Here is a 14,536-nt window from a genome sequence, read left to right on the forward strand (position 1 = left end):
GTACCCTGAGTTTTTGAAGGTTATCACACTCAAACCCAATTCGGTGGTGACTAATCCTTGACTGGCCCACACGGACAAGGACAAGTGTTTTCTTGCCCTATCCACAGACTTCCTAACCTAAAGCATTGGTCACCAACTGCCAAACGACTTCCACTCCCAGAAAGGCGGGGCAGGCCACGGGCTCTGTCTGCTGGGGCTTGTAGTCTCTTCAGCAGCCCAATCCCTGGGCTCTTGGAGGGGGTGCCGCCTTCCGCTGATCCCTTCCCATTGATGGGTATCGGCGAGCTGCGGAGCCAATGAGGCTGCAGTAACGTGGCAGCCACCCACGAGCCGGCGTCTCCGCCCGCCCCAGTCGGCGAGCCGGGCTCCGCCCCGCCTCGAGACCTACCATCCGGCGCCCAATTAGAGGGGAGGAAATGGGGCCCGCCTCCCTCTCGGAGTCCTGTAGGAGCCCCCGGGCCCCCCCGGATGCCCTCGGTGGAGGCGCTGGGTCACACGTCACCGCATCCCCACCCTCTTCCGGCCTCGGCTCCGGGGCCGCGCTAGCTTCTCCCGGTGGATGCTGCGCCTTTCGGAGCGGAACATGAAGATCCTATTCGTCGCCGCCCTGGTTGTGGGCTCCGTCTTCTTCCTGCTGTTGCCTGGACCATCCGCGGCCGATGAGAAGAAGAAGGGGCCCAAAGTCACTGTCAAGGTCTGGCCTCCCCTCTCCAGACCTGCCTGGCGAGGCCCGCCCTCGCCTCCAGTGTTCAGGCCTTGGCCCAGCTGGTTACATGTGTCCGGAGCTTGGGCCTGGGTGTCCTCGGCTTTGGCTCTGTCCCTCCCTAGTCTCCCTGCTGGGGCCTCTTGATACCTGGGCGATCCTCACGCATTCAGACAGAGAATGACCCGGACCCTCCCCGATCGCCCGGCCCTGACCCAGCATGCCCAGCTGGGGCCGGGCTTGCAGATTTTGCAAATACCCCTGGTGCCAGGGAAATGGTGAAAGATCGCGTCTGCCAGATTGTTAGTCCTTTCTCTTCTTAGGCAAGATTTTAGTCACTTCCAATTCCAAAGCACAGCAGTGTAGTTTAAACTGGAGTGGTGTGCTTGGGCTCCCCTCTTTATGGTTTTTTCATGTTAATTTTTAGAATCTGGGCCCATTATTTATTTAGAGCAAAGGTTGTTACCCAGTAGTGAAAAGAGAGTGTAAACTAACACATGGAGCATTCATTAGATTTTCGTGGGGTTTTTGTCGCCACCTAAATCAGATGCAGAAACACTGCTATTAAAGTATAGTTCTGTTTTTTCTACCATCTCTGGGTAGTTTCTTGGCCCTTCAAACCCTAGGAAGATCCCTTTTAAGATGCTAAGTTTTAAATGGCCTTTTTCCTCAGGTGTACTTTGACCTGCGAATTGGAGATGAAGATATAGGCCGGGTGGTCATCGGTCTCTTTGGAAAGACTGTTCCAAAAACAGTGGATAATTTTGTGGCCTTGGCTACAGGAGAGGTAAGTGGCTGGAGTCAGGGTAGCCAAACTCAAAGGCAGCGAAGTTTGGCAAGTAGGGCTGACGGCAAACTGACCTGCAGAACGTGGCCCACCCACAGCAGTGGCCCGCACAGAGTACCAGCTGTACCCTCTGGCCCTGGGATCCAGGAGTATCGTGTCTTGCGAGAGTTTTAAAAACTAAATCCAGAATGAGAATTTTTCTCTTTTTTTTTTTTGGAGAAAAATTTTCATCTTTGAGTAACTAAAGGAAACATCTAGGGAAACTAGCTTGTGGCCTCTGCACCAGAGTGAGAGGCCCAGAGCTTTCCAGGTTTTAAGGAACTGAATTCCTCATTTAAGAAAGTTTGCATTCCAGCTTCCCGTTGCATCAGCGGGTAATTTTTCTTTTTTTCTGTCAGTTTCTTTGCATTTCTAACTGTGATTTGATTAGGAAATGAAAGGGGAAAGCTAGAGGCATTATGTGAAGGGGAATTGTATAAAGGCCCAGGAACGTGGGATCTTCGCCTTTCCTGGCCTGGACTTTGGTCACTAGTCACCCAGTAGCACGTTGAAGGATGGATCTGCGGCAGGGCTTTCTCTTCTGCAGGGCCTGTCTAGTGTCTGCCTCGTGCCTCATGCCATGTTCTCACCTTCCTATCCCTTTTCCCAGAAAGGATTTGGCTACAAAGACAGCAAATTCCATCGTGTGATCAAGGACTTCATGATCCAGGGTGGAGATTTCACCCGGGGAGACGGCACTGGAGGTAACCTCAAGTCCTCTGGGCATAGGGGTGTCTCAGGGAAGCCCCCAGGGCGGGAGGGTCAGGGAACCCAGTACAGAGGAGAGGGAGGAATGGGTTTCAGGCAGACGTAGGAGCATTTTGTGCAACTGGCCGACATGCTGATCTAGCCTCTGACATTGCCCACTGTACCTGCTGGGGGGAGGGAAGCAAAGCAAAACACACCCGAGGTGATTGTAGGTCAGGTGTGCAAAGCTCATGTGCTGACCTTGGAGGCCCCACAGGCCTGAGAGAAATTGCTTCTCTCAGAAATTGGCAGTCTCCCACCAGAGAGCACTTGACAAGAGCTGCCAGTCTGATGCCTGCACCCTTTGTACAGTAGGACAGACACACTCCCTGGACTAACCCGCAGGTGTCATCACACTTGGGTGTACAGCCTGTCGTTCTCTCAGACCGCAGCTGCAGCTCACCCAGCCGATCAGGATTGACTGGGCCCGGCTCTGTGGTGGGTGCTGAGGATACAAAACAAAAACAAAATCAGTGGGACAGCAGCTCACTTTCACTTCCAGTACCTGAAGAGTCACCAACAGGCTGTGACACAGCTTTTAGGGCCCATGCTCTGTCCTCAAGTAGTTTATCATTTAGGTGGGAAGAACTAGGAGAAATCACTAGCAAAGTGACACAGGATGTAAGTCGTAGTTGGCTGGACGAGAAGGACAAGCAGACATGACACAAAGCACTGTGTTCGTGGAGTGACGCGCTGCTGAGTGTCGGCCACCTTCTCACTTTGTGACCGCAGGCAAGCGAGGCCTCTGAACCTCAGTTTGCTCATCTGTAGAGTTAGGTGTCAGGACTTGTGGGTGCTGGGGGTGGTGAGGTGAGATTTTGAGTGTGCAGCGCTCAGCGAGTGGTAAGGAAAGCCAGCCATCCTCGAAGCACTGACAAGCAAAGGACTCACTTTGGGCCAAGGGAAAGTGGTAGCCACTCAGTTGTGTCTGACTCTTTGCAGCCCCATGGACTGTAGCCTGCCAGGCTCCTCTGTCCATGGAATTCTTCAGGCACGAGCACTGGAGTGGGTAACCATTCCCTTCTCCAGGGGATCTTCCTGACTCAGGAATTGTCTCCCACATTGCAGGCAGATTCTTTACTGTCTGAGCTACCAGGGAAGCCCACTTTGGGCCACGGTGATCAAGAAATAGGCTTGCAAACATGAGGATTTGAGCTGGGTCCTGACTGGGGAGAATTTGAATGGGTAAGGAAGAGGCAGGGTTAAGGCATGCATTCAGATCTGCAGCAGGGGCTTGGTCGAAGGTGGGTCAGGAGGGTGGAAGTGGAGCTCCCACCAGGAGCCCAGAGTGGCAGGCCGGGGCCAGGCCCAGGACCCAGGGCTTTGTCCTCCATAGAGTGAAGATCTGCTGAAGACTTGAATGGGAGCAAGGCCTGATGGCAGGGGAGTTTTGAGGGATAATGTGGTGGATTCAGGACATGGATGCAGGAGAAGCAGACTGGCAGGGGGTTGGTATAATCGCCCCTGCATCGAGCAGTGTGAGCCTGAACCCAGAGAGGATTCCTACAGGTTAAGAGCAGAGATTCGAGAACCAGACCACCTTGGTTTGAACTCCAGCAGTGCTGCTTCCCAGCGAGGGTATCTTGTGTATCTTGTCTTCATTATCTTTGAGGAGGAGGGGGCTCTTAGGTCCTGCCTCGTGGGGTGGGTTTTTTTTTAATGTGTCGGATGCTTGCACCAGTCCTCTGGCATCCCGTTCCCACTCTGAGCCTCAGCTGTGATTGCAGCGGCTGGGGAGCGGGCACCAGAAGAGAGGACGGGGGTGTGGGGGCGGCACCGACAGCGTGCAGAGGGGAACATGTCGAGAATAACCGACGTCTGGAGAGAAAGACGACCAAGTATATTGAGTTTACAGCCTTCGCTATCCATTGAAGTTTGGGACTCCTTGTATCTTGGGAAAGTGAGGGGAGCTAAGTAGGTTTATGGGTTTTCTGGATAGCAGCAGTAGTCAAAATCCTGCAGTTGGCTGAGTTTTACAAAGGATTCTCACATGGGAACCTTTATTCTTAAGGAGTTGACAATTTTCTTTTTACATTTCACAATACACATAAAAATAGCTTATTTTTGGTCCCACTACTCTTCCTCCAGAACTATCCTCAAGAGGCTATCTGTCTGGTTGAGTCATGAAGGAGAAGAAAAAGGTTTCGTATGCAAATAAGTTTGAAAGGTGTTGGGTAAAACAAAGTGCAAATCACTCCTTTGCTGTTGGGTTTCTTGGGGCCTCTAGTGCACAGTGTGACTCTCACGGGGATGGAGGAGGGTGCAGTGTTTTCCCCTGGACCTAGCTTTGGGAGTTGAAGTTAGGGTCTCTGGAAGGTCGGGGTGGGTAGAGATGTGCTCTTGGCTCCTGTCTCGCTCCCAGGCCCCAGACCCTCCACACACAGACATAGTACATGCACTCAGAGCCACCTTTTATTTTGGGGTTCAGTTGTCCATGAGGCTCTTGACTTTCCAGAACGCGCATGGCAGCCCCTCCCCACTCATCTCTCTTCCTGCTTGGTGCTTCCTCAGCATCTTCTGTGCTCTTAGGAAGAAAAGCTGGTCAGCTGTAGCAGTCCTCCTTTTCTGGAGGGTTCTTACCCTCCCCTGCCCCCTGCATCCTGCCCAGCACCTCTTCTCCACTAAAGTCTCCACGGCAGGCCTCTGAGGCCTCATCCAAGGCCGTTTCTAATCTGTGCCTTACTTGAAAGCCATCAAGCTGTCTTCTCACATCATGTGTACTGTCCACTCAGCCTAGCCTCATGCCCCACTTTGGCTGTCACCATGGTTTGGCTCCAGGGCCAGAGGGTGGGAAGCTGGTATGCGTGTCCTCGTCCTCCACTGGAGCCTGGCCTGGCACGGGGGACAGCTTCGGCCTCTAGAGTCCTCACCCCAGAGATCTGCTTTGTTGCCCACCACCCCAACCCTAGCTCCCTGACTTCCTCTTTCTTCTCAGGTAAGAGCATCTACGGTGAACGCTTCCCCGATGAGAACTTCAAGCTTAAACACTATGGGCCCGGCTGGGTGAGCATGGCCAACGCGGGCAAAGACACCAACGGCTCCCAGTTCTTCATCACGACAGTCAAGACTGCCTGGCTAGATGGCAAGCACGTAGTGTTCGGCAAAGTTCTAGAGGGCATGGTGAGTTTGGGGGGCTGAGGCTATCCCTGAGCAACGCCCCCTCCCCCCCACCCCACCGAGATCTGACAAAGACCAGGGCAGGGGATCCATATATTTTATCCCTTTCCCAGAAGGGAACATACAGATTCAGACCAGTTTTTATTTGTGCAAATCTGGGGTGAATCGTGAATCAACAGCCTACCTCTATGCCCCCAAGTTCTTTTTCTTGTTTCGGCCGTGGCATGCAGGATCTTAGTTTCTCAGTGAGGGATTGAACCTGTGCTCTCTGCGCTGGGCAAGTGCATTCTTAACCACTGGACTACCGGGGAAGTCTTGCCCCCAAATTCTAAATTCCTCCAGGCCCCAGGCAGAGGCTGACCAGGAGGCCCCTTTGAGGCTTCATAGATAAAGCCCCTTCACCCTGTCACTCAGCCATGTCATGGCCCCACCGTTGGTTGTACAGGGCCAGCTGGACACGCTATCCTGGAGAAGCTACTCAGTACCCACTCCCCGTCCCCCCACTCCCTCCCCAACATACCCCTAGCCCAGCCTGGGTGGTACTTCAGAGGATCAAAACTTCTGCATCCTCCTGTTGTCAAAGCTGGGTTCTCTCTGACCCGGGTGGGCACCCGGTCACGATGCCCCTAGGATTTTGGTGCCTTGTGGTTTGTACGCTGTTCATCACGTGTGGGTCTCAGCCCTCCCAGCTGCATGCTGGGGCCTGTGCCCCTGGCGGGGCAGGCCTGACACTCTGCCTTCCTCCCCAGGATGTAGTACGGAAGGTAGAGAGCACCAAGACTGACGGTCGGGACAAGCCTCTGAAGGACGTGACGATCGCAGACTGCGGCAAGATCGAGGTGGAGAAGCCCTTTGCCATTGCCAAGGAATAGGGCCCCAGGGACCTCTTCCCTTTGAGCAACTGTCTGTGTGGCCCTGTCGTCCTCCCAGGGGTGAAGATAGCCCGCCACAGGGCTCCGTGCGCGCTGGCCCCAGGGCTGGCATCTTACAGGGCGGGCCCCTCCCCTCCCATTCCATGGGCCCAGTTTTGTAACAAACTCCTACCAACACTGACCAATAAAAAAAATGGTGTTTTTTTTTTAGTAAGCTGTGTATGCGCTGGGTTCTGGGCCCTTCAGCACCTCCTTCCAAGTCTAGCACCAGCTGGACTGGGGCTCCTATGGCAGTGGTGCCAGTCCCCTTCTTGGCCGCCTGCACCCTTTCCCTAGGTGTTGTGCACAAAACCTCAAGTCAGAGCTTCTGCTACTTGCTTCTAAACCTCGCCAGCTACTGAGCCTCAACCTTTGCATGCCCTGCCCTCCTCCTACACTAGAAGGAGGGGAGGGCATGCAGCTGCACCTTTGCATGAAGTGCTGGTCACTCAGTCGTGTCTGACTCTGCGACCCCATGGACTGTAGGCCACTCGGCTCCTCTGTCCATGGGGTTCTCTAGGCAATACTAGAGTGGGTTGCCATTCCCTTTTCTAGGGGATCTTCCCAAACCTGAGTGTTCTGCAGTGCAGGCAGATTGGTGGGCTATGAAAATTATAAAGGAATTCTCCCTTGATTCCCTACTCTTTGTTATCCCTGCTCTGGCCCCTAAGTTCTAGGATTCCACTACCTCAGATAGCAGTGCAGCTGAGTTCTGAGCCCAGAGGGGTGGGGATTGGCGAGTCCTGGGTCCAGGCCAAGGGCGGCCCAGCTTGAGGACTGAGGGCGGCCTAAGCTGTTGCGCTGGTCAGGGTGTCGGCGGCATTGGAGCAGGGTGACGGGCGGCCTCCGGCTGGGCTTCAGCTATGGTGGCATTGAAGCCATAGAGGCCCTGGAGCACGCCCTGCACCACCACGCTGGGCAGAGGCTCTAGGACAGAAGGAAAACAGGAGGAAGGGGTAGGGGCCACCAGGCAAGAGAAGGGGTGGGGTGGCCTGCAGCTCCCTGAGTTCCTGCCCATAGGCACCTCCCCCATCACTGCCATCACCCCGCTCCCCACTCCCGGGAGCAGGAGGAGCCCATGCCAAGGCAGCAGGTAGCAGCTGGCCACCCCAAATGACACCTTGGCATTTCCAGTTCACTTTCTGTTCACATCTGTGGTAAAGCCAGGCTGGTGAGGAATGGAGAGCAGGGGAGCCGAGCTCATTTCACCACGTCTGCTCCCTGGAGAATACAAAGACTACAGGGGCAGCAGGGAGGTGTGGCCCCAAAGGAGGGCAATAGGGAGATGCTGCCCGGGGGTCCTGAAAGCGGACAGATACCAAGTTCACCCTCCCTCCCACCCTGCTACTAAATGTGGGCCCTAAATGTGGATTATAAGTCAAGAGGAACCATCTCACCTGGGGATGGGGTGCAAATGTAAGGATCCATGGGGAAGCTGACGACAGGCCGGTGATACAGCTGCGAGCTAAGAAGAAAAGGGGTCATGAACAGTGGAGGGGGAGGCAGAGAAAAGTCTCGGGTTGGATGGAGACTAGGAACTGATATCACCAAGGACCCACAGGGGAAAAGTGGGCAGTGGTTATCAGGAGGCATCAAGGTGAAAACCTGGACCACAGGGACAGGCCGGAGGTGTGAGGCCCTAGCACATGGCCACGAGGGGGCAGCAGGAGCCCAGGGCAGGTGGAGACTTGGACTTGCCTGTTGTCAGGCAGGCACTCCCCCAGGGAGCTGAAGAGAGTGGCTGTGAACTGCCTGGGGGAGCCTGAGGCAAAGGTGGAGAAGCGGAAGCCCAGACTTTCACCTCCCAGGGGACTGCTGCTTCTATTTGTAACAGACTCAGTTCCGGAGGCAGCTAGGGTAACGAAGGTGCTCCAGAAAACAGCCCCTCCACTGGGTCAAGAAAATGACCAAGGAGGTCATATCTCAAAGAGGAAGGACCAGGCTATGGCCTGGTAGATACGAGAATGAAAGGGGCTTGGCCTCCTCACCTGCTGCCTGCAGAGAACCCCATCCCCCCAGCCCTGGGGCCCCTCCCATGTCAAGCCCCTGTAGGGATGGATGCTCACCCCCGGTTGCTGGCCTTGGGGTCTGTGGGCCAGTGCCGAAGACTCAGGAATTCCAGTAGTTCCTTGGGCACATCCTGGTTCAAGTATAGGATGCCCTGGAGAAGAGAACAAAGGAAACCTGTAATCAGACTGAGCCGTGTAATATGCAGAGCCTGGTGCAAAATGAAAACCTGGGGCCCTTCCGATAAAGAAGTTCAAGACAGCCAGAGCAGAGCATTAAACCAAGCTAGAGCCCTTCTAATGGAGAAGGCAATGGCATCCCACTTCAGTACTTTTGCCTGGAAAATCCCCTGGACAGAGGAGCCTGGTGGGCTACAGTCCATGGGGTCACTAGAGTTGGACACGACTGAGCGACTTCACTTTCACTTTTCACTTTCATGCATTGAAGAAGGAAATGGCAACCCACTCCAGTGTTCTTGCCTGGAGAATCCCAGGGACGGGGAAGCCTGGTGGGCTGCCATCTCTGGGGTCGCACAGAGTCGGACACAATTGAAGCGACTTAGCAGCAGCAGCAGAGCCCTTCTAAAGGACAGAAATGGTATGGACCTAACAGAAGCAGAAGATATTAAGAAGAAGTGGCAAAAATACACAGAAGAACTATACAAAAAAGATCTTCACGACCCAGATAATCATGATGGTGTGATCACTGACCTAGAGCCCGACATCCTGGAATGTGAAGTCAAGTGGGTCTTAGAAAGCATCACTACGAACAAAGCTAGTGGAGGTGATGCAATTCCAGTTGAGCTCTTTCAAATCCTGAAAGATGATGCTGTGAAAGTGCTGCACTCAATATGCCAGCAAATTTGGAAAACTCAGCAGTGGCCACAGGACTGGAAAAGGTCAGTTTTCATTCCAATCCCAAAGAAAGGCAATGCCAAAGAATGCTCAAATTACCGCACAATTGCACTCATCTCACATGCCAGTAAAGGAATGCTCAAAATTCTCCAAGCCCGGCTTCAGCAATATGTGAACCGTGAACTTCCTGATGTTCAAGCTGGTTTTAGAAAAGGCAGAGGAACCAGAGATCAAATTGCCAACATCTGCTGGATCATGGAAAAAGCAAGAGAGTTCCAGAAAAACATCTATTTCTGCTTTATTGACTATGCCAAAGCCTTTGACTGTGTGGATCACAATAAACTGTGGACAATTCTGAAAGAGATGGGAATACCAGACCACCTGACCTGCCTCTTGAGAAATCTGTATGCAGGTCAGGAAGCAACAGTTAGAACTAGACATGGAACAACAGACTGGTTCCAAATAGGAAAAGGACTATGTCAAGGCTGTATATTATCACCCTGCTTATTTAACTTATATGCAGAGTACATCATGAGAAACGCTGGACTGGAAGAAACACAAGCTGGAATCAAGATTGCCGGGAGAAATATCAATAACCTCAGATATGCAGATGACACCACCTTTATAGCAGAAAGTGAAGAGGAACTAAAAAGCCTCTTGATGAAAGTGAAAGTGGGGCTTAAAGCTCAACATTCAGAAAACAAAGATCATGGCATCAGGTCCCATCACTTCGTGGGAAATAGATGGGGAAACAGTGGAAATACTGTCAGACTTTATTTTTGGGGGCTCCAAAATCACTGCAGATGGTGATTGCAGCCATGAAATTAAAAGACACTTCCTCCTTGGAAGGAAAGTTATGACCAACCTAGAGAGCATATTCAAAAGCAGAGACATTACTTTGCCAACAAAGGTCCGTCTAGTCAAGGCTATGGTTTTTCCAGTGGTCATGGATGGATGTGAGAGTTGGACTGTGAAGAAAGCTGAGTGCTGAAGAATTGATGCTTTTGAAGTGTGGTGTTGGAGAAGACTTTTGAGAGTCCCTTGGACTGCAAGGAGATCCAACCAGTCCATTCTGAAGGAGATCAGCCCTGGGATTTCTTTGGAGGGAATGATGCTAAAGCTGAAACTCCAATACTTTGGCCACCTCATGCGAAGAGTTGACTCATTGGAAAAGACTCTGATTCTGGGAGGGATTGGGGGCAGGAGGAGAAGGGGACGACAGAGGATGAGATGGCTGGATGGCATCACTGACTTGATGGATGTGAGTCTGAGTGAACTCTCTAGTTGGTGATGGACAGGGAGGCTTGGTGTGCTTCGATTCATGGAGTCGCGAAGAGTCAACTGAGCGACTGAACTGAACTGAGAGCCCGTCTGAGCACTAGCCCCAGGTGACTACAGAGATTCACCCATGAAGCCTGCCTGGCCTGTGAAAGTGAAAGTGAAGTCGCTCAGTCGTGTCTGACTCTTTGCAACCCCGTGGACTGTAGCCCACCAGGCTCCTCCGTCCATGGGATTCTCCAGGAAAGACTACTGGAGTGGGTTGCCATTTCCTTCTCCAGGGGATCTTCCCAACCCAGGGATCGTACCCAGGTCTCCCGCATTGCAGGCAGACGCTTTAACCTCTGAGCCATCAGGGAAGCCCAATGCGGGTGGCAGAGACCTCCGGGGCCTGGCCTGTAATTAGGCATAACTGTGTGGGAGAGAGGGGAAGGGCCTCCACCCTTATCATGAGGGCAGCACAAGATCTCACTCTGGAGGAAAAGAGAACAAGCCTTCATCTTACTGGGATCACCTGTCTGCTGGCCCCCTCACTCAATCCTACCAATTCAGAGAGGGATGTTTAGACCCATTGTGCATGAGTGCCAAGTCACTTTGTCATGTCCAACTTTGTGACACTATAGACTGTAGCCTGCTAGGCTCCTCTGTTCATGGCATTCTCCAGGCAAGAACACTGGGGTGAGTTGCTATTCCTTTCTCGAGGGAACCTACCCAACCAGAGTTCGAACCTGCATCTCCTGCGTTGCAGGTAGATTCCTTACCACTGAGCCATCAGGAGGAGCCCGTTACCTTTTAGAAAATTGAGGCTTAAAGTATCGGCCAATAAATATGGGTCCCCCTCACCCCATGTCCCCACACTTCTGTGCTTGGGTCCCCCCTCTGGTCCTGTGGACTGAGGGGCAATAGAGTGAGCCCCACACAAACCTGGATATAGGCCTCCAAGCCCTGCCGCCGCTGCTCCAGCCCTCTCGTCCTCCAGTTGGGCAGGCGTTTGGAGGGGAAGTCCGGCACTTTGTACAGTTTCTTGATCTGCCAGGAGGTTACCACGGTGCGATCACAGCATCCAGGTGGAGCCCTCAAGCGCACTTCATCCCAGCCAAGAGCCCTCTCGGGTCCTCCCCGCCGCCACTACCCCCAAACTTCAGGCTCTATCCTGAGACATACCCGCGTGGTGAGTGGCGGTTGGGACAAGTGCGAGAGGCGCCCCCAACTGCCCACCTCCGCCCCCAAGAGCCAGGACGCCAGACCGGCCGCCCAGGGGCACGAAGAGCACAGGCTGGGACCTGCCCAACTTTGCGCCCTTTCCGCAGCCCGCGGGGACGTCTGTGTAAGACCTGAGCTCTCCTGGGCCTGGACAGGTAATGGGGGTGGCAGAGACCTCCGGGGGCCGGGCAGGAGCCGGGCAGGGGTCCGTGGGTCGGTGGTGGGCACAGCCTTACCCGCTTGTGGAGCGCGTGGAACTCTCTGTAGCGCCTCTGCACGATGTGTCTGCGCCCGCGGCACAGCACCTCCACTCGGAACACCTGGTGGACGCCGGCGGGCAGCCGGGTGCGCATCAGACCCGGCGCGAGGGCGCAGGCGGCCCCGCTCCCGGCGACGCCCCCAGCCCACCCTCCGCCCGCAGAAGCACAAAGCGGCCTGGGAGCGCCGCTGCTCTCCAGGGACCCTCCCACGCTCCCACACACTTGGGGACTCTGCCCGGTGCAGTCAGTCCCTCAGGAGCCGGGACCGCCGTCGGCAGGGCTAGCAAACCCCAGCGCCCAGAAACCCTCGACAGGGTGTCCCCCGACCGCCTGGGCCGCCGCAGCCCGGAATGCGGGGTCCCCATTGCATTCGGCGCGGGGAAATTCGGTGGGTCCCCGCGCCCCTTCCCATCCACTGTCCCTGCTCACCATGTGGCCTTTCTCGGGCCCCACCGACGGGATGTGAACTTCCAGCATCAGCGCGCAGCTCGCAGCCGAACTCTCGGAAAGCGGACCCTAGACCCCTGCGGGCCAGCCCCGCCTCCTCGAGCCTGCAGGCCCCGCCCCGGGCGTTCCCGCGCGCCGCCGGGTCCTGCAAGGGGCCGATTAGGCTGGACCCCCGGCGGCGGGAAGCAGGCGCGGCCCTTTGAGCCTAGTGGGACGGCAGTGCGTGGGGACCTTTCAGCAGAGAGGCATCCTTTTGTCAACGTGTCCACATTCATCGAGTGCCCAGTGATTGCCAGGATTGCGGGCTAGCTCAATTTCACCTGCTCTTCTTTGAACGCCTACTAAGGATTGTAAGCACCTATGGATGCTGGGCAAGCAGGGAAGCTGGGCCCAGACCAACCAGGGACGTCCCTTGCATTCCTCACACCCTTTCCCAGGACCAGGTTGCACTTCCATGTCCTTCCTTCCACCTCGACGCACGCTGGCTTTGATTTCCCCTCTCCCCCAGCATTCACAGGCCCCACCATTAGGTTTTCAAATCCATTCCTCCATTTCAATCATCTTTCAGCCCAAACTTGCATCAGGTTGGGGAGAGGCAGTGCAGGGACAAAGGCTCTGCTTTAGAAGTCAGACAACATGGGTTTCCCCAACTTCTATCTCTGTGCTCGTTTGGAAAACTGGGATAATATGCCTCCCTCAGGAGAGTGTAGGAATGTGAGTGAGACGATCCCTGCTAAGCCTTCAGCAGAGTAGATTTCGAGAAAATGGCAGTTTGTGAGCTCATCCTGGAGACATAGGCGGGTGGTGTTAGTGTATAGGACGATGGATGGGGAAGAGGGCTGTGGCAGGTGACACTACACTGCTCTTGCCCATTCTTCTGGCAGAATCTTTTTGGGTCTGTGGCAGGATTTAATCCAGAACTCTCTCACCTGTGCTAGTAGGGGCTTCTGCTCCCAGCTCTCAGCGCTCTTCCCCGCCCCCATAAGGGAGCTGTCCCATTCAGCACAAGCCTTCATTCCACTGACTTCTCCCCAGAGAATCTTGGGGGCAGTGGAGGAAGGCGGAGGCTCCTGCCTCCGAGAACTCATACCTAGCAGGCTTCATGGTGGGAAGGTGCAGCAAGCAGAGTACCTGTCTTTGCAGTTGGGGTTGGGGGACCATGGGGTCACTCCCTCCCTCCTCAGTGCAGAGGTGCTGCAGAGCTGGAGCAGAAACCCCCTACTCCCACTCCCAGCTCAGCCCCCAGAGAGGCTGAGAGGAGGACCCCACATGGGAACAAGCAAGTCTCATCAATACCATGTCCTACACCATTTCCTCCCAAATTCCATCTCACAAGGGTGCCAGAATCAGGAAGCTGAAACTTCCTAGAAGGGAAATGACCCAACATGAGGAGAAGTGCTGGGATTTCATTTCCTCCCTTGCTCTCTAGTCTCTCTCCAGTCAGGGACCCTGCACTTCTAGTCCTCTCTGGGAATGCTCAGACCTCTAAACTTCTTGGTCACCCATCCTAAGGAAGGTCTGCCCTCTATTCCTACCATCCAGATTGCTGCCACATCTTCTACATCTTCTAATGGACCTCGCCTTTCTTTCTCGCTGCTCTCCTTCATACAAAGTCCACTCTATACCTAGCAGCACCGACTATCAAGGTTTCTGCTTAACACTGTCCAAAGGCTTTGCGTTATGCTTAAAACAAACCCCCCCCCTTTCCCCCCAACCCCGCTCTCCAGAGCTCTAAATGACCTGGCCCAGCCTCCGTATCTCATTTTCTCTCCTCCCGTCTCTGGCATGGGGCTCCAGACTCAGTGACCTTCTTCCAGTTGTCAAACCTAACAAGCTCCTTCTGCCTCAGGTCATTTATACTCACTGTTTCATCTCCGTGTAACACCTGGTGGGCTTTGCCTAAAGCTTCCAATCCTTAGCCTAAAACTCACCTCTTCAAAGATGCCTTCCTTCCTTACCACCCTATTATAGCACCCTGTCTCTGCACTTAATCCAGTATTACTGCTGTGCTGTGCTTATTCGCTCAGCCATGTCCAACTCTTTGCAACCCCATGGACTGTAGCCCACCAGGCTCCTCTGTCCATGGGGATTCTCATCAAGAATACTGGAGTGTGTTGCCATGCCCTCCTCCAGGGGATCTTCGCAACCCAGGGATCCAACCCAGGTCTCTCACATTGCAGGCA

At 54.3% G+C, this 14,536-nt stretch overlaps 2 protein-coding genes across 3 annotated transcripts; one reads left to right on the forward strand and one right to left on the reverse strand.

The window, feature by feature from the left end:
• The first annotated feature begins 468 nt into the window (after positions 1 to 468).
• Positions 469 to 6,479, forward strand: PPIB (peptidylprolyl isomerase B). The gene is made up of 5 exons (XM_027553775.1): positions 469 to 694; positions 1,377 to 1,490; positions 2,140 to 2,233; positions 5,212 to 5,396; positions 6,143 to 6,479. The coding sequence occupies exons 1-5, from the start codon at positions 560 to 562 to the stop codon at positions 6,263 to 6,265; spliced, it is 651 nt and encodes a 216-aa protein (XP_027409576.1). The 5' UTR covers positions 469 to 559; the 3' UTR covers positions 6,266 to 6,479.
• SNX22 (sorting nexin 22) lies at positions 6,451 to 14,043 on the reverse strand. 2 transcript variants are annotated; one of them, XM_027553777.1, is made up of 7 exons: positions 12,336 to 14,043; positions 11,883 to 11,966; positions 11,368 to 11,472; positions 8,371 to 8,465; positions 7,702 to 7,769; positions 7,425 to 7,525; positions 6,451 to 7,231 (listed from the first exon to the last, which is right to left on the reverse strand). In XM_027553777.1, the coding sequence occupies exons 1-6, from the start codon at positions 12,381 to 12,383 to the stop codon at positions 7,440 to 7,442; spliced, it is 486 nt and encodes a 161-aa protein (XP_027409578.1). In that variant the 5' UTR covers positions 12,384 to 14,043; the 3' UTR covers positions 6,451 to 7,231; positions 7,425 to 7,439. The 2 variants fall into 2 exon arrangements, with proteins under 2 accessions (XP_027409578.1, XP_027409577.1); XM_027553776.1 differs by lacking the exon at positions 7,425 to 7,525 and having other exon boundaries at positions 12,336 to 14,039.
• Between the last annotated feature and the right edge of the window lie 493 nt (positions 14,044 to 14,536).

Source organism: Bos indicus x Bos taurus, chromosome 10 (assembly GCF_003369695.1).
Source record: "Bos indicus x Bos taurus breed Angus x Brahman F1 hybrid chromosome 10, Bos_hybrid_MaternalHap_v2.0, whole genome shotgun sequence".
In the NCBI taxonomy this organism is placed as follows: domain Eukaryota; kingdom Metazoa; phylum Chordata; class Mammalia; order Artiodactyla; family Bovidae; genus Bos; species Bos indicus x Bos taurus.

Excerpts from the sequence above, each read along its gene's own strand:
- PPIB (XM_027553775.1), top strand. The coding sequence starts at position 560 with ATGCTGCGCCTTTCGGAGCGGAACATGAAGATCCTATTCGTCGCCGCC. Across the intron at positions 1,491-2,139 it reads TGGCCTTGGCTACAGGAGAG|AAAGGATTTGGCTACAAAGA; the intron begins GTAAGTGGCTGG and ends CCCTTTTCCCAG. Across the intron at positions 2,234-5,211 it reads CCGGGGAGACGGCACTGGAG|GTAAGAGCATCTACGGTGAA; the intron begins GTAACCTCAAGT and ends CTTTCTTCTCAG.
- SNX22 (XM_027553776.1), bottom strand. The coding sequence starts at position 12,383 with ATGCTGGAAGTTCACATCCCGTCGGTGGGGCCCGAGAAAGGCCACATG. Across the intron at positions 8,466-11,367 it reads GCTTGGAGGCCTATATCCAG|GGCATCCTATACTTGAACCA; the intron begins GTTTGTGTGGGG and ends TCTCTTCTCCAG. Across the intron at positions 7,770-8,370 it reads CCCAAGGCCAGCAACCGGGG|CTCGCAGCTGTATCACCGGC; the intron begins GTGAGCATCCAT and ends TTTTCTTCTTAG.